This window comes from Amphiura filiformis, chromosome 3 (assembly GCF_039555335.1).
Source record: "Amphiura filiformis chromosome 3, Afil_fr2py, whole genome shotgun sequence".
Classification (NCBI taxonomy): Eukaryota; Metazoa; Echinodermata; class Ophiuroidea; order Amphilepidida; family Amphiuridae; genus Amphiura; species Amphiura filiformis.
The window spans coordinates 20263300-20290171 of record NC_092630.1 but is presented as its reverse complement, the minus strand read 5'-3'; the positions used below and the strand labels follow the sequence as shown (position 1 = coordinate 20290171).

Sequence of the window (26872 nt, the reverse complement as noted above, 5' to 3'; positions counted from 1 at the left end):
AGTTAGGCCGGCGCCCGTTGCTAGTCAAATAATAGAGGGGGCACGCACCGGCTGTGCCCCCCCTAAATCCGCCCCTGAGTATAAGCTAGGATTTTGTTGTATAGCAAATCAGTGTGGTGCAATAATAAACAGTAGTGTAGCTAGGTATGAAAGTATTCAATAGTATCAATACTTTGACCTACATTTCTTTCAGGTGTGTGAGCCAATCTCAGAAACCCATTGTTGATCTTTACTGCCCTTGTTCAGCATCACTGTAAGTAGTATAAATACTTGCTCCCCTTCCTCACCCATTTTAACGAAGAATGGAGTTAAACCTTGTCCCAATCATCAAAAGAGCTCTTTTACCCCATATTTTGAAGTTGGTCCAAACCGTTCAATATTTACCCTGGGATTAAACCTTGGTTGCAAATTTCCAGACATAGTCTTTTCATGTTGACTTTTAAGACTTTAATAGTGCAAAAAGTAAGATAATTATGCATATTTCTATTTAGCATTACACATTTTCTCTACACACATTCTTGCCTTCCCTTTGTAAACAGGTTTCAATACTATAAACATGTTAAGAGCATTGACGCATAATGTTTAGCCATTGAACATTGATGTTTAAAAAAAAAGGCGCAGTGATTTATAGTGCGCTACGCACAGGCACAATGCCTAGACGTTGATCCACAAGCCTCAGCACACTTTACAGGTTGTCGCTGACCACTACGGCCCCACATCATTCCACAAACCATTAAACAACAAATCAGGGACTTTGCTGCTTCAAGAGCGCACACCCTATACATTTGACAAATATCCATCGCAACCAGGATCAGCTCCCCGAGTTTCGTACGGGTTACAACGAGACAAATTAGCAGTGAGTTCCTTGTCCAGGGGAATTTCAAGCTAACTCAATTTTTCCATGTGAGCGTACTAGGCACCGCCAGGGTTCGAACCCACAACCTCTCGCACCACAGTCGAACGCCTTATAGATTGAGCTAACTTGACTTAACTTAACTTAGGAATTTGATACATAATGTTTAGCTTCTAAACATGTTTCAAAATGAAGGCACGAATGTGTTGAATGGCTAAACATAGTATGGTTCAGCACAGTTTTTGGAGTGTATTCATGAGTCAATAGACTTACTTGGTAGCTTTGAAGACTCTTAGTAGTCTGACACAACGAAGCACACTTATACCAATAGGGGGCAATAAATTAGTTTTTGGAGTGTATTCATGAGTCAATAGACTTACTTGGTAGCTTTGAAGACTCTTAGTAGTCTGACACTGTGAAGCACACTTATACCAATAGGGGCAATAAATTAGTTTTTGGAGTGTATTCATGAGTCAATAGACTTACTTGGTAGCTTTGAAGACTCTTAGTAGTCTGACACAACGAAGCACACTTATACCAATAGGGGGCAATAAATTAGTTTTTAGAGTGTATTCATGAGTCAACGGACTTACTTGGTAGCTTTGAAGACTCTTAGTAGTCTGACACAACGAAGCACACTTATACCAATAGGGGGCAATAAATTAGCAGCCATAAGTACTATTTCTATCATACTGCTACATACAACAAAACAGTCGTAACGGTTGAACAGGGACACAAAATAACCATCCAGGCCTAAGCTGTACATCTTCAGTATCATCTCAATTGTGAAGATCACAATGAAGACCATGTTGGCGAAATCTGTATATAGTATCAAATAAAGGAAACGAAATATAACATCAAGTAGGTCAAAGGAAGGAAAAGTAGTGGGCTGTCTTCTTAACCCTAACAGGATGGTATACTACAGAATACTACTTGATATATGCGCTGTTCGTGCATGCATCCCACGTGGTGTGATGACGCAATCGCCCTAAGTGATATATAGGCACGGTTTCGCTGGCCAGCGAAGCCCAAGACCGTGGCAAAGTGTCGCCGACCCAGTGTCTCGGGTTCGAATCCCACCCAGAGCAAACAACTTCTTTCCTTCTTTCTCTCTTTATTCCTTCCTTCTTTCCCTTCCCGTCGCCAAAAAGCCCTTAAGCGGTTAGGGTTAATACAATATTCATGATGACAAGAGCGCATCCGATAATGCTTGTTATACGTATTTTGCTTTCATGATGTTGGATGTTATGTCTCAATTTGAAATGCTGAATTATGATATACTTGTATATTGATGTGATATGATATAAAGTAATACACAATGGCCGTTCAATCATAAATCACTCAACTACAACTACAGACATCCATATCAGAACATCCCTCCATATGCATGCAATTCAAGTTGGTTGGTTAAACTTGACATAGTACGTACACCAAACATTTACTGAAATAACGAATGCAACATTATCTTTGAATCTGATAATTCAGTTTAGTCTACTTTCTGCCAATTTCTTTTCAAAAATTCCACAATTTGTCTAATAATGGACACTACCATTTCCTTGAATTTTGCGTACTCTCTAAATGTAAAAGAGTGAAAATTTCACTCGGAACTTGGAGTGATTTCATTCTCACTCTATTCGAGCGGTTAGTCGTTCTTTTAGAGTGAAAAAAGCTTCTACTCGGTCAATGTAGATTCACTCCTTACAGAGTGATCCAAAATTACCGCTCAATTTTAGAGTGAAATTACAATCACTCTTTCTGGAGTGAATCCACAGTTCGTACAGCCAATCAGAAAGCGGATTTTCACGCTGAGAGCCACGAAAAAATTGTGATTATTCATTCGGTGAATAGTCGTTGCAGCAATGGCGGTGGAGTTGTCAGTAGCAGTTTGGCGAAGAAATAGCCAATATTTTTAGTTGGTAAGTATACTTTGAACTATTTTATTTATATGTTGAATCATTGCAGATTGTAATCGACAACTAAAAATCTGATGTTACTGTCTCAAAGGTGATAATTGTACCCATGAAGCTTCTTCATTTGTTGAACACATTGATTCACATTGTCGGTCCGGCATTACGGTAGCACACTCATGCACTGCTATGCATACCTGGTACATGTATTACTTCATAAACCTGTAAATGATTGAGTGTACTTGTGTAATAATTGTAATGTTTGTTATACTGCGTCAGCCTTTTTATTGTTAGTATGTACCCGATCACATCTCCGAGTCCGATGCGCTAGTCATGCTATACATACCAGTAGCCACAGGATCACATGCAGCAAGGCCAGGCTATACCTAGCTAGGCTTAGGCTATAGGGTCAGGCCAAAGCATAGGCCTGTTATCTCTGACCAGTCTCTAATTTATCATGTTTATATACTGCAGCACATTATATCTGCATGTGTGATGCCAAAAGTCAGAGGACTATAGGCCTCTAGCTAGGATTAGGCTATAGGGTCAGGCCAAAGCATAGGCCTGTTATCTCTGACCAGTCTCTAATTTATCATGTTTATATACTGCAGCACGTTTATCTGCATGTGTGATGCTAGGCCCATAGTCCTACGTCACTAAGCTTTTAATCATGCCAAAATTACCATTTTAATCTTAATTAACATGTAATAACACTTATTGTGTTGTAATTCCTTTGCTCACAAAAATACATGAATGAATGAACATTTTGTGCCTATTTCTGTGATTATTTTTTGTCAATCTCATTCACTTCTTTATTTCAGAGCTATTAACTCAAAAAGAGTGGTTTTCCACTCCTCTTTGGAGCTGTATGAGTGACCACTCCTTTTGGAGTGAAATTCACTCTCACTAAAGAGTGATTTTATTCACTCTTTTTTTTCGAGTGAATTTCCTCACTCTTTTTGAAGAGTGAATTTCACTCTAAAAGGAGTGGTCACTCATACAGCTCCAAGGAGGAGTGGAAAAACCACTCTTTTTGAGCTGTTTTTCACTCTTTCACATTTAGAGAGTAGTTTTCCCTTCCAACTCAAAACTCTATTGTTGCTTCATACATACCTTGAAAATCCGATAGCCATTCTGGTTGCCCATAATGTTCAGATGCTATTGTCATGGTATTTAAAGCCACCATAACAATGACAATCCAATAAAAGGCTTGTGATTTGACTGCTTGCCTGCATAGCCGACGACATCTCCTGTTCCACCTTCGTAGATGTTTTCTGTGTGAAAATGAGGTTGATCCTTATGTAATTATTTCATGTAATCTAATCCTAACTCTAACCCTAACTCTAACCCTAACCATAACCCTAATCCTAACCCTAACCCTAGGTTGATCCTTCATGTAATTATTTCATGTAATCTAATCCTAACCCTATCCTAACCCTAACCCTAAGCCTAATCATAACCCTAATCCTAACCCTAACCCTAATCCTAACCCTAACTCTAACCCTAATCCTAACCCTAATCATAACGCTAATCCTAACCCTAATCATAACCCTAATCCTATCCCTAAACTAACCCTAACCTTAACCCTAACCCTAACCCTAATTTCATGTAAAATTACATGAAGGAATAACCGAAAATGGTTGATCCTTCTGATACAGCAATGACAAGTATTGATCATTTTGTCAATTTTATTTATAAATTCAGCTGAAACAGCCAGGAAAAATGCCAATAGTGGAAACAGTAAATGAACAAACAACCACTGTTGAATATTTTGGCAAGCAAGCAAACAATTGAAAGGAGTGCTTGCATTATGAGTACAGTAGGAATACACACATCGGATGTAATGTGCATGAGACCTTGATTCAATCCCCCGTGGTGGGCAAGGCACTTGCTCTGGAAGGGGAGGCCTGAATTTAATTGCTAACATCTATAGAATAAATTTATAATTCTATATTGACAAGAAGCTGTTCATCTTGGAGATCTATTCTGCAATTTTTGTTAACAGTAACTATCTAGACACTAATGGTGCTATTCTTTTGGCTATACATAACACTTACTGTTTCTTTTGAAACCAGGTTAACTGGGGTATATCTCCACTTCCTAGTTCCGATTTCTCAGATGAGTCAGACTCACTTAAAGGTTTTGGCACTGTTTAATAAAGTAAAACAAGAAAGCCAATTACAAAACAAGTTACACATACATCACTGTCATATGGTATGTACATTTTGGCCATCAGTGGACACGAGACATGTCCCATGATGGCCAATACTACAACATATAAGGCAGGATGAGGTTTCCTTGTAAAGAGCAGCATGTTTACATGACATAAATTTGACATCACTTACCTGTGTATACCTACAATGTATCACCATCCAAATGTAACTCACACATTCAATTTAAGCAAACATTTCAGCATCCCTATTACATCAAGACTACACAATGGATACGGTACTTTATGTAGAGTACAATGACATATAAAACATGAACTTCTTATACCATATCAACACCAACAACCACTCACAGAAGCAAGAAGGACATCACTTTTACACTATTTTGTAACACATCAAGAAATGGGAAACAAATATAGTTGGGATATAGATATATATAAGCAGTCAGACACTATTAGAGTGTTAACAGTGTCTAATCATTTATAATAAGAAAAGGAACTAGTTATGATGTCTAATACATGTGGTATAATTTCAGCTTTGCTATACATGTTTAAATCCTGACCAGGGCTTGAATTTGTGTCCATGGGCAATTGAAAGATATGAATGCATCAGGCAAGTTGTAAAAAACAGAAATACCTGTCTATAGTGTTTAGGATTGTTTAGAGTAATGCCATGCTGGATTTCCCAGTGGCAGATTCAAATCAGTGCGTTTACGTGGCTGCATCGCCAGTGTACAGACAAATCTCGCTTCTATGCATGTGTATACGTTCCGCAGGATTAGGATAGCGCACATGCATGATTTGAATCTGCTGCTGTGAAATTCAACATGGCGTTATTATAGGTCTCCAGTTGTAAATATACATGCTGCAAGAACAAAAGCTCACCTACAGGCCCTCAATAAATAATTTGTGAACCATAGCAACTGGTCAGTCCAATCTATATCGCCTACCGGGCAAGTGGATCTTGACAGACCAATGACTTTCTTAGTGGGTGTTCAAATCTAATTCTTTGTAGCACAGGTGTTCAAATCTAATTCTTTGTAGCACAGCTTTAAAAATTGAGCTTCCATTCCAAGTCTATGGTTGGTGAGGTTATGAGTAAGGGATATGATTAGGGTTAGTATCAAGGTCAAGATGAGCTTCCATTCAAAGTTTGTGGTTGGTGAGGTTATGAGTAAGGGCTATGATTAGGGTGAGTATCAGGGTCGAGATAAGTAAGGGATATGATTAGGGTTAGTATCAAGGTCAAGATGAGCTTCCATTCAAAGTTTGTGGTTGGTGAGGTTATGAGTAAGGGCTATGATTAGGGTTCGTATCAGGGTCAAGATGAGCTTCCATTCCAAGTTTGTGGTTGGTGAGGTTATGAGTAAGGGCTATGATTAGGGTTAGTATCAAGGTCAAGATGAGCTTCCATTCCAAATCTATGGTTGGTGGGGTTATGAGTAAGGGCTATGATTAGGGTTAGTATCCAGGTCAAGATGAGCTTCCATTCCAAGTTTGTGGTTGGTGAGGTTATGAATAAGGGCTATGATTAGGGTTAGTATCCAGGTCAAGATGAGCTTCCATTCCATGTTTGTGGTTGGTGAGGTTATGAGTAAGGGCTATGATTAGGGTTAGTATCCAGGTCAAGATGAGCTTCCATTCCAAGTTTGTGGTTGGTGAGGTTATGAATAAGGGCTATGATTAGGGTTAGTATCCAGGTCAAGATGAGCTTCCATTCCAAGTCTGTGGTTGGTGAGGTATTGAGTAAGGGCTATGATTAGGGTTAGTATCCAGGTCAAGATGAGCTTCCATTCCAAGTTTGTGGTTGGTGAGGTTATGAGTAAGGGCTATGATTAGGGTTAGTATCCAGGTCAAGATGAGCTTCCATTCCATGTTTGTGGTTGGTGAGGTTATGAGTAAGGGCTATGATTAGGGTTAGTATCAAGGTCAAGATGAGCTTCCATTCCAAGTCTGTGGTTGGTGAGGTATTGAGTAAGGGCTACGATTAGGGTTAGTATCAAGGTCAAGATGAGATTCCATTCCAAGTTTGTGGTTGGTGAGGTTATGAGTAAGGGCTATGATTAGGGTTAGTATCAAGGTCAAGATGAGCTTCCATTCCAAGTCTGTGGTTGGTGAGGTTATGAGTAAGGGCTATGATTAGGGTTAGTATCCAGGTCAAGATGAGCTTCCATTCCAAGTTTGTGGTTGGTGAGGTTATGAGTAAGGGCTATGATTAGGGTTAGTATCAAGGTCAAGATGAGCTTCCATTCCAAGTCTGTGGTTGGTGAGGTATTGAGTAAGGGCTACGATTAGGGTTAGTATCAAGGTCAAGATGAGATTCCATTCCAAGTTTGTGGTTGGTGAGGTTATGAGTAAGGGCTATGATTAGGGTTAGTATCAAGGTCAAGATGAGCTTCCATTCCAAGTTTGTGGTTGGTGAGGTTATGAGTAAGGGCTATGATTAGGGTTAGTATCCAGGTCAAGATGAGCTTCCATTCCAAGTCTGTGGTTGGTGAGGTAATGAATAAGGGCTATGATTAGGGTTAGTATCAGGGTCAAGATAAGCTTCCATTCCAAGTCTGTGGTTGGTGAGGTTATGAGTAAGGGCTATGATTAGGGTTAGTATCAAGGTCAAGATGAGATTCCATTCCAAGTTTGTGGTTGGTGATGTTATGAGTAAGGGCTATGATTAGGGTTAGTATCAGGGTCAAGATGAGTTTCCATTCCAAGTCTGTGGTTGGTGATGTTATGAGTAAGGGCTATGATTAGGGTTAGTATCAGGGTCAAGATGAGCTTCCATTCCAAGTCTGTGGTTGGTGAGGTTATGAGTAAGGGCTATGATTAGGGTTAGTATCAGGGTCAAGATGAGCTTCCATTCCAAGTCTGTGGTTGGTGAGGTTGTGAATAAGGGCTACGATATTAGTATCAGGGACAAGATGAGCTTCCATTCCAAGTTTGTGGTTGGTGAGGTTATGAGTAAGGGATATGATTAGGGTTAGTATCAAGGTCAAGATGAGCTTCCATTCCAAGTTTGTGGTTGGTGAGGTTATGAGTAAGGGCTATGATTAGGGTTAGTATCAGGGACAAGATGAGCTTCCATTCCAAGTTTGTGGTTGGTGAGGTTATGAGTAAGGGCTATGATTAGGGTTAGTATCAAGGTCAAGATGAGCTTCCATTCCAAGTTTGTGGTTGGTGAGGTTATGAGTAAGGGCTATGATTAGGGTTAGTATCAGGGTCAAGATGAGCTTCCATTCCAAGTCTGTGGTTGGTGAGGTTGTGAATAAGGGCTACGATATTAGTATCAGGGACAAGATGAGCTTCCATTCCAAGTTTGTGGTTGGTGAGGTTATGAGTAAGGGATATGATTAGGGTTAGTATCAAGGTCAAGATGAGCTTCCATTCCAAGTTTGTGGTTGGTGAGGTTATGAGTAAGGGCTATGATTAGGGTTAGTATCAAGGTCAAGATGAGCTTCCATTCCAAGTTTGTAGTTGGTGAGGTTATGAGTAAGGGCTATGATTAGGGTTAGTATCAAGGTCAAGATGAGCTTCCATTCCAAGTTTGTGGTTGGTGAGGTTATGAGTAAGGGCTATGATTAGGGTTAGTATCAAGGTCAAGATGAGCTTCCATTCCAAGTTTGTGGTTGGTGAGGTTATGAGTAAGGGCTATGATTAGGGTTAGTATCAGGGACAAGATGAGCTTCCATTCCAAGTTTGTGGTTGGTGAGGTTATGAGTAAGGGCTATGATTAGGGTTAGTATCAAGGTCAAGATGAGCTTCCATTCCAAGTTTGTGGTTGGTGAGGTTATGAGTAAGGGCTATGATTAGGGTTAGTATCCAGGTCAAGATGAGCTTCCATTCCAAGTCTATGGTTTGTGAGGTCTATGATTAGGGTTAGTATCAAGGTCAACATTAAATATTTGGTGTTTATGAAACTATTATAAGAGTTGAGGTTAGGATCGGGATTTAAGGTGGCATCCTGGGGTTGGTATTATAAACTTGCACGGTTTTGCTGTTGGGAATTCAATATGACAACAACAGAAACCTTTGGCAGCAATAACTGCCAACATGTACAATACTCTGAAGTGAAGGATATTCTGTACTTGTGATAGAACAGTGGATCGCCAAGTAAGAGATTAGAGGGAGGAGAGGAATACATCTGTCTGTAACAATCTGATAGGTGCTTCTTTTCACTTAACTTTAGCTACCTGAGATGTATTTCTCAAATCAAGCTGTGACAATCTTGTGTAAGTAATGACCAGGTAATAGATGAGCAATGTGCTAAGGAGCAGGAATGAATCAATCAATGACTCTACCAAACAATAAAAGGGAATCCTAGCTCCCATGGGCACCCAACACCTTCATTCATAAGGTTATCAATCTTTGTACAACCTTCATGGTTACCATTTAGGAAACTCTTTACTCTTGCCCTGAATCATTCATTCCAGATTTAAAGTTTTTAATCCCTGACCATATATAAGAATGGTTTCTAATTCATCTTTAGTTTCTGACCTAAGCAGAAGTACAGAAGTATGTAATAATCCACTCAAGTATATTATTTCCTACATTTTTTCAGTTTCAATAAGGGCCAATATTAGAGTGCATCTAGCTCAGCTGCCATCTTATCCATGATATAGCAGCAAATGAAGTGTATACTTAATCCTCTTCACGCGGGTGTCGACTGCAGACGACATGTTTCAATTTATTTTTTTTAATTCAAAAATTTCAGAAATGTAAATTTTCATGACCATATTTGGAATCAGTATGAAAGATGCATTAAAATGAGTACAAACAAGCCTAGTATTGGTTCAGTAGTTCTTAAGATAGCTCTTGATATTTTGAGAAAATATTTCAAAACTTGAACTTTTTCTGTTGAAGCGCATGGATAGCACGCAGAGCATAAGGAATCATGAGAACTAGTGTAATGATATAGCTTCCCAGTTCCCCATAGAGAATTGTAACTCACTTGGCTCTTGCTTAATGAATAATTATTGCCTTTGTAGGGCTGGGATGATGCGCCAATTTATTTCTTCTGATAAAATGAACATAAGATGTCAAATAAGGAAATGCAATCAAACCCAGGTTGCATTGAGAGAGAGCAACAATATAGGATATCATACTGCGAACCTTTAATTCCGCAATAAAACTATTCTTATTAGCTTGCCCAAGCTTTATTCTTCATTCATAATTTTCCAGGTACACATAGTTATCCTTGAATCATTTGGGTATGGCATTCTTTTTTTATAAATTTTCTTTTAAAGATAGCAATGGGAAAATATTGTACAAATCATAAGATTGATGAAGTTTGATTGTGCAATGTTATGGCAAATCATACTTGTTGCCTTGAAGAAGTAGTGATGCATAATTGAATAGCAAAGGGAGTTAGTAAATCAGCCGCCCACATAGATGCTTGCTGGCTGGCTGGCAGGTTGTACAAAACATATGTAAGATATGTTGACAACAGGTTGGATCAGTGAGACACATGCAAATGTACACACTATATCTCAGGTTCTAACAAGGATCTGTCATAACACCATGGATAATTCATGTAATGATTACATGCTTGATGCTTGAAAATGGGATTTCTTCTGTAAACTGTGAAGGGTAATGATAAATGTATGGACACCCATAAATTATACCAAGTGGGCTCCTAGTGTATATAAACATGATATAAAACCATTCGAATTCATTGGGGTTGACCTACTTTATCCCATCAAAATTCAGATTTTTGGTACTGGGTAAGTTAATATTTTTCTCATTACCCTGTGCAATTTTATAGGCCTGAAGTATGCTTGGTTTAGGTGGTATGAACATGAACATGCCAGGTTGGTTGTTGCCACCTGGAAGTTGCATGTGCACTGTTCTATGGGCTGCTGTGACACATTGCCATCTAGAATGCAAAGTTATTTAACCCGTTCTGTGTTTTGTTCCCAATGTGAGATCAGTTTCAAGTCTCCTCCCCTGATATCTTTCACATCTTAACTTTTATTGTGGCACATACGATAGTCTTTCAGCAAATGGAAAAACAAAATAAGCGTACGAGACTATTGTAAGTGGTACATACGATAGTGTTGCAGGCATTAATAAAATTCCATTGCACTTACAATATTTTATTTTATTAATTAAAAAATAATTAAGCAATTTTGAAACTTAAAACCTGGTTTAAAATTATGTGTATTTATATGGCTTTCCATAATTCGTCAACATCTCAAATTGGCCAAAAATGTCACTTACAATAGTGTAGTACTCTGCCGACGAACTATACCTAAAAATTGCTGGTTCTAGGGTAGAATTTGTCACAAACTTTAAGAAAAATGGTGCTTTGAATGCACGATTGGGTTTTAACCATTGTAAATCTTAAAACATAAAACACATATACACAGGACAGTTGCGGTATGGGCAGCATATAGAAGAGAAGTCTTACTGTGAAAGGATAAACTCACACAGATTCTGAAACAGAAATCATTAGGTAACAAGCTATAGTAATTATGTGATACAGCACATCAAAAGGAGGGGGGACTTTGCAGGTGAAATCAATTTTGAGTTCAGTATTTCTGCTTTGAAAGCATTTTGCAAGTTTAAAATGACACCACATTTGCTAAAATAGATCAAGGCATTCATATTTTATAAGTGAAAAAGCATCCAAAATTCTTATTATTTTATCTTATTTTCTTCTGTCTATTACTTGAAAAGCACTCTGCAACAAAGTCCCCCTTTTGATGTGCTCCATCACATAACATAGACTGTACAACATTTAGAAAGACAAACACTACTAATTCAAACAATATAATTGAACAGTAATATCAAAAACAAGAAATAATCAGCAAATAGTAACAGTACAATATTCCATTAGTAATTTGCTCTGAATGGTTTTATCCTCATTTGAAAGTATTTGATAGTCTTATTGAATTCTGATCAAAGTTTGTAATTTTAACACATTATCAGTGTTTTAGCGTTAATGGGCTATTCCATTTAAAATTCACACTACCCCTGTGGAAGATTTAGCTAAAGTCTGCCACAGAGGGAGTATAAGTTTTGAATAGAATAGACAATTTGGTAACTTCTATTAGAAATACTCACTCCAGTTGTGGAAATATAGGTAAAGTCATAATACAGGGGGAGTATGGGTTTCAAAATGATTAACTCTGACCAATTACATTTGAAAAACATACTCCCCTGTGGCAGATATTTCAAAATCTTCCACAGGGGTAGTGTGGAATTTAAATGGAATGGCCTAATACGGTCCCAGAAACGCTAAACATGAAACCCGTCATCGCATTCATATGGCATGTTACCATCTCAAAATGGCCTATTCACAGACAGGTGAATTGATAAACAAAACAGCAGAAGGGTTAGTTCATCAGTGTTTGTAACATAGAAAATGTAGATGATAACATGGAAAATCAGTTGAATGCATTTTGACATATGGATGTGAGTACTGTTATAGTATAAAAGCATAAGCAATTTGCACTGTGTATATGATGGTATATAAGCTACAGTATACCTATGGCTATCGTCTGATCATACCCTTGTGTGACACACAAGCACATTCTATATCTGCGGTCCTCAAAAGTAAAAATCTGAATCGTAGCTGCTTTGTCCATTTTTTAAATTTTTATATGCCTAGCGTATAGTACAAGGGATTCATAGGTTTAAGCAATTTTTTACTGTAAATGTTGGTGTTAATCTTTTAACGCTATAATACCATATTATCAACATGTTTAGATAACACTTAATTAACATGTTGAAGTGTCAATCTTTCCATGATATCTATTTCTACACATATGTGTTAATAATTTTTCATACACTCCTAGATCACAGCAGCAGAGTGTATCCCATCATGCTCTGCAGTACCACAGTAGAACTGCACATACCATAGAAAGTGTACACAAAATCCCTCACTTCAACTTTCAATTACTCGATCGCTTTTATCAGGGGAGTTAAGACTTTTGTTTGAAAAAATATGATCTCGAAAGTATTGTGAAACTATCCATAGCTCTCAATATCTAAGCCGCTCTTACTTTGTTTTGTATGTATTTGCTATGGAGCAAGCAGATGCATGATGGGATACTCCCTTCAGCTGCTGTGCTCCTAGATAGTGAGATAGTGAGAATCAATCTGAGCAAACTTATAGCAATGCATAAATATTGCATAATTGCATGGGCGCGCACTTCGTGTAGTACCCATAGTGCTTTCACAAGCATTTATTTTTATCACAGGTGGATACATTTATATTTACTTGCATTTTCCAACATTTTTAGTGACAATTTTGTTATAAAAAAATAGCAAAAATCACAGGATGTTTTTTCTCGTGTATGAAGTATGTGACCCGTTCTGACAAAACCAGGAACAAGTCTCATTTTGACATTTCATAATCCGAATATAAATGTAAGCACTAGACAATAAGCTTTAAAATGATACCAACATTATATACACAGCATCAATACTTTTCAAGATATGGATAATTTTGTAAATGATACTTTAATATTTTGCCAAATTGCTAATCTGAGTAATGGGCTAATTAGTTTCCTGTCTTACACAGGATTGAATAGGGATTATCATAGTTCAATTTTTAATTATTGATTAATAAACCTAGTTTTTGATACAACTTTCTAGGATTTGAAAGTCCACTTAGTCCCACAGTTAAATACCATGAAATTAAGAAATCCAAAATATGATTTTTTTTTATTGGAATGTTATCTTTAATGGCCTATAACTCAAAAACTTGCCTGGCAACTTGTTCCGGGTTTTGTTGGAGCTGGTCACATATAGGTTAATAAATGCATATCACTTATTCCTCAAGAAATTGTACAAAAAAATGCATCTCAGTATGTGTGCATTATTTTGTACAATTTCACCCCCCAACAAGTTATACGCATTTATTAACGTATAAGTAACAGTGTGAACATGTTAAAACTGGGAAAGAATAAAACTTCAATAAGTTAACAAAGTGTTATCCAAACATGTTAATAAAATGCTATCTAGCATTAACAGATAAATACCACCTTTTACATTGATGAGCCTGTTAGAATATTGCACTGTCCATTAACAAACAAAACAAATGAATATATATACATGAAAAAGACATAGTATCATATGGGTCAACACTTCAAAGAAATGAAATAAATAAATGGTAACTGTTGGAATATGATCAAGAAAATTGAATTGTATGCAAATTCATCATCGCAAAACTGAGTAAATGCTGATGTGTGCACTGAGAGCATACTGGCATAGTTGATATATGTGTTCTATACCCAAAGTGGCTGTATGCTAGTGTTTCATAACTTATTCTTTTAACATACCACTTCAACATTTCTGAATGTTAAAAACTGTTTAACCCTTTTTATGTTTTTATGAATCCGCAACATCAGTTGTCTTTTCAAACCTAAATCCTTTTAAACCTACATTTTGGATGTCGTTGTACATATTAAACCGCTTTTAACATTTATTTTCCTTGGTTGTGTGAATCAATTTAGATCCATCCAAACTTCCACTGCTGATCAGTTGGTACTGTTTTACTTTGTTTTTAGCTCTTGATTTCTAAAGTCACATCAGTACCAAATCAGCAAAATCTGCATGTTATGTGATTGCAAATCTACCACTCATTTTTCTTGATGACATAAACTGACAAAAAGTAAAATTGTAACATATTGCAAAACAAAATGTAGCACTGACAAGCCAAACAGTGTCGTTTGCACTGAATTAATACAGCACAGTTTAGCCATACAGCAAAAATGTAAGTTTAGAATGAACATGCTATCACTTTAAACCATTACAACATTTTACCAATTTGAAAGATAAGATTTCGCTCCACTGAGATGGAGTATTTCATGGCATGCACATAACATCCTGGTCATAGCTTTGTATTATATGTGACTATCCACCACAACTGAGCCTGGATGTCGCCAGTGCCACTATTGAGATATGCTCCATTGAACTTAACAATAAACAATAGGAAACAAAGGATTTATTGACTGTTTTATTGATTTTTCACTACTTAAATGTAAAGTACTATAGACATGATATACATCATTTTAAAGCTAATTTTAAGCAGAATATTTTGGTTGAATATCTCAAAAATGATGATTGGCGACTTCTGGGCTCAGTTGTGCTGGATGGTCACATATTATATTATATTATAATGGTATGAAATGACAGCATGTTGATTCCGTGAAAGATTCACTGCATATAATTATAGGCGATCTAACCTATGCTTTACACATCTGTAAACTGTGTTGAGTGACTAAATCTGGAGATTCCCTTCAACTTAACAAAAACCATTGCAATTTGAACAAAATTATACAAGATTAAGGTGATATTGTAAGGGCCTAATTTGTTAAAATTTGCCCAATTGTGGATGACAGTCAATTGCTTTGCACAATTGTTTGTCATCATATCTTGATAATCATCTTTCTGATGTCGATAAGTAACCATATTTTGCTCAAATAGGTCATCAAATTAAGCCCCAAATTGTAACCAAAAAGTTATTCCATAACATTTTCAATACATTGTCACTTCATTGAAGGTCACAATTATTGCACACAATTGCAATTACATTGTCATTTAATTGAAGTTTATATAGGCCATACTAGTACAGAAATGCACACAAGGTACAAACTTTATGCAATTTGGCAATTTCATTAATTTTCTTATCTAATATTCATGTCCAATATACAGGCTATGTAAAATATATGCTGAAAATCCCATCAAATGGGCTTGTTATTACTAGCCAAGATATAGTCACTGTCACGTTACTGAAAATAACAAAATTTAACAGAAATTTCAAATTTCATTTGGCTGTATCTCAAAATCAGTTTTAGCAACAGATTTTGCCTAATTGCATTACAAATATCAGACTGTCACTCTTTAATTATGTATATTTTTAGCTCCTTGAGAATTCTTGTTCTGTGAAGTAGTGTGTACTGGGAACTCAACAAATTAAGTAAGATATTCGATCCTCTGTACTTATAGCAGGTAGATGTACATTATATGCAATGAATCTTTGATTTGATGCCGACTATAATTTCTTTAGCTTGTGCATATTTTATCCAATGCCCCAATAATGACCAAGAAGACAAATATTGTCAACAATCTCAACAAGGGTGGACTGGCCGTTGTGGCCATGTGGCGATCACCAACCAGGCTTCTTCGTTCTGGGTCGCTTTGGGCTGGTTGCTTTCAGAAGAGAGAAAAGAGCCCGGGAAAAGAGAACAGGAAAGAAAGAGAAAGGAAGTGGAAAGAATGAAAATAGAAAAAAGACAGGCTCGCCACCCACTGTACTAAGTAGGCCTAGTTATCACTCAGTTTGGAACCTGCAGGCTTAGGCTTCAGGTTGTTGCATCAACCTGCTACAGTGCTCCTGCTGGGATTATTCCATTTTTTCCGTTTTCCAGTGCCACCTTCCAGGACGAGCATGAATTTTTATCTAAAAGGTGACTTTACATCCTGTACTGCAGTTTTTTAAAAGAACTGGTTCTTATTTGATGATTTATTCATCATAAAAAATACTTAATGTGGGTTTATTCTTTGGTTCACCTCAATTTTAGTAGTGATGTCATCATTATTTTGCAGTTGTGCTGCAAAGCTTGCTGTCAAACCGCACAGCAAGCGTGCCATCAAACCGCCCTTGTATGCATGTGTAAGCTCTGTGAGACTAACATTACGTGCGCAATTTGATACAGCAACGCACCTACTGAACCAATGCAGTGGATGTAGCCACCCAACCAACAAAGAAGAGTGTAATATATAAGAACCTCTGCATAAAATGCTCTTCATATAATTTGCACTTATTAAAATTCCAAATATAATAAAACAAAATAAAACAGTATTAGGCCTACCAATAACATCTATTTGTTGACATTCATTGCAATATAAGTAACCTCAAAATTACATTCAAACCCTCATGAATTATGGTACATGGTACCAATGTAGGTAGCATAGGACAGCCTCCATAATAACTGAGCTTTGATGACATCGCTACATGGAAGAAGCCAAGCACACTTCTGTTACACCTCATTTTTCCAATACTTTTTGTAGTAAAATATACACAAGCTAAGAGTGCACAAGTCGGCATCATTACTCTTACAATAATATAAAAAACACCTTTGTACCAAAAAATTGTAATCTAATTTACCTTTGGTGTTCATAACACCCAGGCGTTTCCACAGCACTGCAGTAAGCAATAGATTTATTCATTTCAGTCAAAGCAATCCAGAAACCAAAGAAAGATAACCTTTTGTAAAGTCTTAGTATTTCACATTGATTGTGCCATGTCAGTTGAGTGGTGGTACATGTAAATGCTTAGGCCAAAAAAAAAAAAAGGTTTGTCTCAAAGCTCATGAGAAATTTAAAACAAATGCGAAATGCGATTTTTTTTTTTTTTTTTTTTTCATGGTACAATGTATTTTGAGAAAAAATTTTCGCCGATTTTTCTGAAAAACTATTAAAATTTTTTTTTGAAATAAAAAAAATGTCCGCATTTGTTTTTTGTCAAACCGTGGGATTTTACAAACGCGCGCGCAAGCTTTGAGACAAACCTTCTTTTTTTTTTGGCCTTATAAACATAGCAATTGTATTTGCCATTGACCAAACAATTCCTCTACAGTTAATTGATCAAGCCTTTCTTTCACACCAAAGTATTAATTTTACTTCTTAAGGAGTTCAAATTAGGGCATTTTTCATTTTGTTTTCATTATCATGGTTTATGATTACTAAATACTAACATGGATGACGGACATTGTTTTATCACTTTGGATAATTACTGTAATACGTTTAATTTTATGGCATATATGAATGAAATCTACCTCAAAATAGAAAAACAAATATTCTATACTGGTAATCACAGATGACCTCGTTTGTGTGCAATTTTAGAAGCGTTGTCCTCTTTCAACAAATATTATTCTTGGTACTCCCTAAACCAGATGGTACTATCAGATTCTATGTCTAGATATGAAATGTGTAACTTGATAGTACTTTCATCTTAAGTCTAAAACAAGGATACGCATGAAAGAGCCTATCAATGACATGGTTAAGGTCTTAAATGAATATAATATGCTCAGCAACAAAATGATGAAATGTGGAATTAAATCGAGACAACTTGAAAAGGACAGGAGGACTTTTAATCAATAAATGAATCAACACTAACTGCCGGCCAAGCTTCCCCAAAACGTGACCAGGTAGAGAAATATGGCATTCTACATCACTGCCAACTCAAATTAATTTTGAACATGATTCCATTTTATTCTATCATGACATGGCACATGTGGATTAAGACAAAGAGTTCACAAAAGGTTATAAAAACACATCAAGCAGTAATATGACCACTAGTTGTAAACAGATAACCTGATGGTAGTTATAAAGAAATGAAAATTAATATTTGCAAGAAGATTAAAGTGAAAAAGTAATAGCACATAAATGATAATATTTAGTAGTCACATTTACAATACAATATACATTTATAGCGTCAAACATTGACATAATTTACGTAACTTTAGCTTCACAACAAAAAAAGATAATTTAAAACTAGTGGTCAATTAAAGAAGAAAAAAAAACATAAAACAGAATAACTTGTAAGTTCATTCAAATCTAAAATTTCAATCTATTATAATTTTAATCAGAGCCATCATAATCAGCAAAAATAGGTATCTGCCACAAGCAAAAGCATAATAAATATCATAATTTCTCTCTTTTTCATGCACAAATAATATGCCCAAAATGCTAATGTATTGCCACATATTTACTTGTTTGAATGAGAATAACACAAAGTTTCAAGCTTTGGACTGATATGGTTACACTATGTGTTGCCTTGCAAACAGATGCAAATTGATGGAAATCAATTTTTGTAAGTATGAATTAAAATAATAAGCGTAATTTTGGTTAATAAAAAATGGAACATGAATATTAATTATATGATTTGAGATAATAATTGAATGTCTTATAAAGCGAGAGAGTTGCCAATGATTGCAGGCAAATGTTTATTTGTAATATTTGTAATAGTTGTACTCTTATGATGGTGACATTTTTGTTTAAAGAATTGCTGCCTTATGTGTTTCTCTTGAATGAAGTACAGATTTTGTTTTCATACTTAATATCTTATTTGACAAATATTAGTAAGAAACTGTGCTAACATAATAACTTAAAACTGTGAATATTAGTAGCAAATCTCAATATGAAAAATCACAAATAAAATTGTTCTTCAAAACTTTTGACATTCAACTGAATTTTAGTATACTTATTTTTCAGAATTAAATATCATAATTTCTCTACTGAGAGTATTGAAAAATACCAGCAACTCCCAATTGCCCCACCACCAGAACTAATGCGCAACTATACTTGTCATTTCTCCTCCAACCCACAATTGACAGCTAAAAAACCAACATAGACTTCACTATAAGTATAACTTGCATCTGTATCTTACAGCTTACCATGCTTGGGTGGTTCCCCTTGTCTTTCCTCTTCATTATCTGGATCAATGTCCTCTGTAAGTACAAATATAATACAAGTTCAATTAATTATAAAATCCTTTTGAATGTTTTGAAATGATGCACTGGTGTAGAAAGTCAAGAAAATAACGCTTTGTCTCAGTGACTTGCGGGCATAGCTATATATAAACTGAGCTAGCTCAAAAAGAAACTTATAATTTTTTACAACTTGTGAATCACAAGGTCATATCTTAAAATACTGTCAATCAAAATGAACCAAAATTACACACAGGATTACCTTAATACTCTACTCAAAACACATGTCAGTAACCAAGCAGTTGTCCAACTGACACAACAGCAAGATGCACTGTCATGGGACAGCTTCCTGGACTTCCTTCACTTTCACAGCCCAACATTTGGCACCCAGGACAAAAAATCTGTGAGAATGCACACAAGATCCTTGCACAGATGATAAAAGCGGTGCTGCTTTCTGCTTTTCATACACTTTTTTCATGAAACAGGGCTGGGCTGTGAATGTGGTCCAGGAAGCTGTCCCATGTCAGTGCATTTTGCTGTTGTGTCAGTTGGATAACTGCTTGGTTACTGACATGTGTTAAGAGTAGAGTATTGAAGTAAATCTGTGTGTAATTTTGGTTCAATTTGATGGACAGGATTTCAAGATATGACCTTGTGAAAAATTATAAGTTTCTTTTTGAGCTCAGTTTACATGAAATCAGATTAGGCCTACTTGCTGGTTCATTTTAAAGATAAAATTTTATATTTTTCTGAAGAAAAAATAAGACAAAGTTGGCCCATATTAAATATGTAAAGCAGAAAAAAACTTGGGCTGATAAGAGAAATTCCAGACAATGCATAACTTAATATTCTATTGACAGTGATCTTAGGCTATTTATATAAAGATACTTAATTTAATGCCCACATGACCAGATGGGCGCTGACATTACAGCTTGTAAACAGAAGTCTGGAAAAGTGACCTTTGGCATAGCGTCTGTTTTTCATGTGTATTTCAATTGGAAATGCATCATGTGAGTCCAGATTTTCAAGCAAATAAGTTGGGTTTTTTTCTCAACTTTGTAGTATTATTGTGAGAGTTTCCATCAATAACTTTTTTTCTGTCGGTAAAGACTTCCAGAATTTAGTTCTTGAAAACATGTGAAAAATTCTCCCAATGTGTAATGAATTCGCCTTATACATTTGTAGTATGATATTTGTCTGAAAAGTTCCTATCTGTTAGCAGATCACTTGGTGGTCTTGGCATGGCCCATGGGTCATGCCTTATATTAAATAGCCTATGATAGCTGAATGAATACAGACATGCAGGGCTTGCTGTTACCCTGTTATGATGATAGATAAGGTTTGGAGTCCTCATGCTACATGTGTAACTAATGTAGTATCACACATGAGCCAAGTATTTATCTGTTTTCAACCCAAAAGCTACAAATAGCTTGTTTTATCTACAATGAAAATCAGTCTGGTTTTATGGTATTCTCTGCAAGATCTGCAGTTGACAGCGATGAGAGAAATCAACAAACGGAAACTGATCGGCCAGTAAATGGCCAATAAAATGTGAAAGTTAATAGTTGTTCCAAGGCATTGAAGCATGTGAGGTATAATGTACATTGGTAATAAGGGGAAAGAAAAATTAGGTCTTACTTGTTGAAATTAGATGTGTGTTTTCGAATTGGGAAACACCCATTGTGAAGTCATATCCATTGAAGGCAAAAATCTATTTTAAAGTGCTATCTACTGAAGATAACAATCTGTGTAAATTTTGATCTACTGAAGATAACGAAGCATACTAAATTGCTATCAACTGGAGAAAGCAATCTGTTGGAGAAAGCAATCTGTTGTAAATTGTAATCTTTTAGATTGCAATACATTGCCCATTGTTATCTACTGAAGCAGCAATATGTTGTAACTTACTATCTATTGAAAGCAGAAATCCCTACTTGATGTCTATTGTATATATTAATCCATACTAAATTGCTATCTACTGAAGATAGCAATCCATCATAAATTGCTACCTACTGAAGATAACAAATCATTGTAAATTGCTATATACTGAAGACAGCAATACATTGAAAAACATTACCTACTGAATCAGCCATCAGTTGTAAATTACTATCAACTGTGAAAACAGCAGTAAATTGTAAATTCCCATCTACTGAACACAGCAATCTACTGAAGCAGCCCTCTGTTATAAATTTTTATCTACTGAAGACAGCAATAATGTTGCAAATTGTAAATTTGCTATCTACTGAAGATGGCAATCTATTGTAAATTACTATCTACTGAAGACAGCAAAATGGTATCCACTGAAGCAGACATCTGTTGTGTAGTTTTATGTAGCAATAACTTGTAAATTGCTATCCACCAAAAAACTATTGACAACGGAAAGAAAGCCCCAACCTTGGCTCACTTTTTGAAACATGGTCCCATTTGTAAAAGATACTGATTTAAACTTTTTCATATTATCAACTTAAAACAGTGTTATGTATCAGTTGCATCTTGTTGGAATGACCAGAAAGGTTGTTGTCATGTTCTGGCATGGTTAGCCTATATTTTATACATGGTTTGCTTTACAATATTAATTTCATGATTAATGGTTGAATTCAATGAATAACAAGTAGACTTGCAATGGCAGTTATGCTATTGTTAAAATGTTATATCTTGTTGAAAATAAAATAAAAACACTTATTTGCTGTTGATGTTCAAAATGGGACCACGTTTCAAAAAGTGAGCTGAAGTGCATGGGGGCTTTTTAAACATATCACACATTATGGCGTTAATGACTTTTAAAATATTAAACTTAGGACAGTAAATAACATTGAGTTACCCAGCAAAAAACATCATGGAACAAGTACTTTAATGTTGCGTGTAAACATGGTGTCACAGAGCATATTTTTAGTCTTCTTTATCATCAGTAGTTTATTTTTTAAACTTGCTGGTCACAGCTACCGCGAGTAATCAATTATAAATGTTATCTACCCAAAATAAAAGACAAAAAAACCAGAAAATCGCTATAAATTGCTATCTAATGTTACATGCAAGTTATTTTTTAAGTTGAAATGATACCATAGCCTAATATATACTTTCATAGTGATTTATATCCTGAATAACATATGCTGATAAGAGATGATTAAAACTAACCCAACCGGTATAATATTTGAAAGCATTATGAAATACAATATAAATGGATTGATATGACAGAATGCATTCATGTATAATGTACTCTTTATGTTGGGTTCATCAATCATGTGAATCCATTTGATAATGTTATCATGACAGTTGCTTATAATATGTATGTGGTCTTCCCATAATAGTGTAACTTGAAACATATTGCATGATATCTTATCAAGATATAACATTATTTTGCAGTGTGTAAATAAGCAAATTGGCAAATTTGTCCATGTTTGTTGCCGTCAAAAATGAAGTAGGTCTTCGTTTGGGATGGATTTTTGAAGTTTTCACTCAACAACCAGTGGACACATATGTGAGTTTTAGATGTCTTACCATGCACTCAAAATAAAATCTAGCTCTCATCGTATGTAAAAGGGTTTTTTGGAATTTATTTCAAAAAGAGCAGATTTTATTGAAACACCACATGCTGTTAAACATAAGCATGTACTGCTAGCTACTGGTGTACAGGCATCAACTCTGAACATGCGAAAGTTAATTTCCTGCCCACTGAGTTGATAAAATCGACACTTGAGTGAGAAACATATACGTAATGGTAAATTCTCAACTATTTTTGACAACAGCATCCAGGCATAGAAATGTTTATTACATCTAAAAGGAGGAAGTGGATAATATTAAGGCTTTTAATGTTTTTCTTTAGTTCTTTCTCAAATTGACCTATCATGCCTCTGAGGCTTATGAATTTTTCAAGAGATAAATTCAACATCATATATAAATAGTAATTTTTGCAGTAACTAACATCTTCATTGATACCCAAATCAACCATAGGTATATCTAATACCAGTGCCAAGGTCATGAAAGGGACGTCTTTTCCAAATTTGCTATATCAATATAAGTTATTTTCACTCCCCAATTCATCAACACAGATGTGCAGAAAGCCACTTCATCACCCTCCATATTACCAGAGGCTAGATATTTCATCAACACTGATATGAGCAACAAATAACTATATCAACAGCTCGGTTGTTTGATGGCATATAAAACCGTGTCATTTTAAAGAAAAGTTGAACAATGATGGTGCTATTTATCTAAAATCTTGTTTGCATCTTTACCATGGGTAGACTCTTGTAAAATGGTATTAGATCATCAGCAAACAGACTAACAAATGACAAGGAAAAAAAAAAAAAAACTATTTATCATGAAATGTAAGGTGTAACTCATATTATTTGGCTAATTCAAATTTAAAATATATGTAAATAGTGCCCACAATTTGCACCCAAATGTATAGTTTATAGAATTAAAAATGCCACAAAAAGCAGAAAACAGATGAATAATTTGATATAGAAACGAAAATCTATGTTAAAAATTGCTACAAAATATATGTGTATATGTGACACGATCTGGTCCATGGGGGCCAAAGGAGGCATTTTTGAAAATTGAGTTACTGTAATTATTACATTATACTTACCATCATTTACTGAAAACACCAAAGGCCTAGCATACTTGGTTCTGGAGTTCTGAAGTTTTATGATGTCTATTTCTTATGTATTTAATTGTTTTTTTACTCAATATTTTTACCTTTATCTCGGTTTCAAATTTGCCGCCTTTGGCCCCATGGACCAGATCGTGTCACATATACAGATTATTAGTGTGATAGCTGTTGGTATTATTCAGGTCTAGAATTGAACATTATAATAATTATTACAAAAACTAATAAATGATCACATCAAACAACCGTAACAGTATACAGAGCTACCTATTTCATCAATGCTGAAATCAGCAGTAGATGGCTATTTCATCAAATTGATATCAGCACTGAAAAACTACTTCATCCTTCATTCATCAACACCGGCAGCAATGGTATAGATTGCTATTTTGTCATCGACATAATCTCACCTCGGTTATCTAGCCCTCAATTATCTGGATACCTCTGTTATTTGGGTGTGTTCGGCAAGCAAAATAATACTGTTGATATCTGTCTTTTTTTTAACTTCCATCTTTATTTTGTCAAAAAATTGTACTGTAAGCTCAATTGATGTCTGTTCCTGAGCCGAGGTTTGAAATTCGGCAGTCACACTCTTGTTATATGGCAAATTTTCAAGTTGACAGGCAGTGTTGACAGGCAGCGTAAATTATGGAAAACATAGAGGATTTCATTCTGAATTTATTTGTAATATATAGTAAATGGTGTACTTACCAGCTTGCATGATCCAGTCTAAATAACCCCTGAGATCATCTTCTATCTGCTGCTTTTCTCTAAATTTTTGAAAGGCCCCTCTAGCTTTGGCTTTTTCTCTTTCCTTGGAAAACTCTCTGAGGTCAAAATAAAAAGGTACTTCTGTTAGTATGACATCAAACAACATAACAATATTCTTATACATTCACTATACTTTGAAACAGGTTTAAATAGTTTAATTAAAAACATGACCATTTGCTTGCTTATTTTCATGTTGCAGCGCTAGATTTGAACATATATCAAAATCTATTCAATTTCAGTGTTTGGTACCAGTTGCTGTGGTTTTAATCAACTTGCTGAAACCTGATTGACTATTGCCAACCTAAAACATGTTGAAATTGAATAAAAATAACATTTCAAAATTGGTAAAATGTGTAGTCTGTTCCACTACTTCTGAAGAGGTAACCTCAACTGACCAAAATATTGTGTTTGAACGCATTATAAGCGCCAGTAGGAATTTTCAGCAAACCATGGCTTGCATTATATACAACATACATGGAAAATGTAGGTTGTAACCCATATCTTTAATATAACTATTTGGTCAATTGACTTGTTATTTAGGAACAAGAAACTATATACCATATACTTACACACTAAGACATATTATACTTAAGTCAACTTTGTTTGTCCCAAAAGGGCTCCCCACAAGTATGTTTTCTAGAGTCAATTTCATTAAGAATTGGAATATATCATGCCACAGTGCTTCACAAGCTTCCCAAACAAATATTATGTTAAATATAATAAGCTTCTACACTGCACAAGTTAGTACACTGCATATAAAGTATTTTGTAAAATTAGGTCCTGGTACAACTACAGACTTGTCCAGTTCATGGGCTTGGATTTCAATAAATCAGGATCCCTAAGAAAGTTCTGGATTCATTAATAAGGATCTAAACATGTGTCAACACTTGTAGTATAGGGGCCACCTCCATGAAATTTTTTATGGCATTGGACAGATGTTTCAAATGGACAAATCATATATCAAAATGTTGCGAAGAGCTAGCATCCTCTTTCACGAAATACTCCTTGATGATGCATTTGTTCATAGATATTAAATGTGTCATGTGTTCTACATCTTAAATCTGAGTTTCTACTCCATTTAGTTTTAAAGAACAAAAATCCTTGATTATTAGTCGAACATGTACGCGATGTTCATAACGTACATGGGGTGCGGGTAGGTCATAACATATTTGTCACATTCGACAGAGTGTTTCGCAAGTCCTATTAGCGATGTATGCGCTGGTATTAAACAGTGATTTTTTTTAGCATTACCTCATCTGTTCGGGCTAAAATTAAACAGAGGGGACATGACAGTGAAATCTAACATTTAGTTGAAAAGACATATTTCTAATAGAAATGTTATACAATATGGCCTTAAGTTTGATAAATTGATCAATACACATGCTTTGAACATACTTGTCACATTTGCAAAACAATGAAAGGGTTGATGGAAAATATTGCATGAGTGGTTGTATACCTTTATAAGATGAGATGAGATACAGTTAGAAAGAATGCATTATTACATGTCTGATTATGTTTATTAATTCAGTTCAATTCAAAATGATTTATTCACATATTCTTTTATTAATCCCCTTACATCAATTTTAATTTGGAAAATTGAAAATCAAATTAGTATTTGATAACTTATATAAAGTTTTGACAAGAAATGATTAAATTATTTGGAATCTATAAATAAGAACAACTTGAAATGATATACACATTCCTGCCAACATTGAAATCTCAAATATTTTGCTGTTTTTGAAGAACCACTAGACCTATTCTGAAGTGCTATACTTGATTCATTTTACCTTGACAGTCACGAGGGTCCTTTCGAACGTTCTTTGTTGTAATTGTTCAAAAAATGCCAAGTCCAATTCACAAATATGCATGTTTATATTATGTCATTATTTTGCAGTGCCAAGCGAATTCCATGGACTAGGCTAGTAGAGCGGGATGAATGGCTAGCATTTTGGTACAAACATAAAATGCATACCAACTCAAGCCAACCTATAAACAACACACCCCTGCAAAATAATTGTTTATAGTGTTGCTTGCATCTGCAAAATTGGCGATCCCTTGTCTGCTTTCACAGACTTCAAAGAGGTGGCCTATTCTGAGACAGACTGATATGAATCAATCTGCAACTAGAGC

The 26872-nt window shown here is 35.5% G+C and overlaps 1 protein-coding gene across 1 annotated transcript in view; it reads right to left on the bottom strand.

The window, feature by feature from the left end:
* LOC140148178 (voltage-dependent L-type calcium channel subunit alpha-1D-like) overlaps nt 1-26872 on the bottom strand; it is a 143823-nt gene that overhangs the window by 64955 nt on the left and 51996 nt on the right. Inside the window, 6 exon segments of the mRNA XM_072170038.1 lie at nt 1447-1672; nt 3874-4034; nt 4818-4908; nt 17040-17075; nt 19330-19383; nt 24683-24798. Coding sequence (XP_072026139.1) covers nt 1447-1672; nt 3874-4034; nt 4818-4908; nt 17040-17075; nt 19330-19383; nt 24683-24798 — 684 coding nt within the window.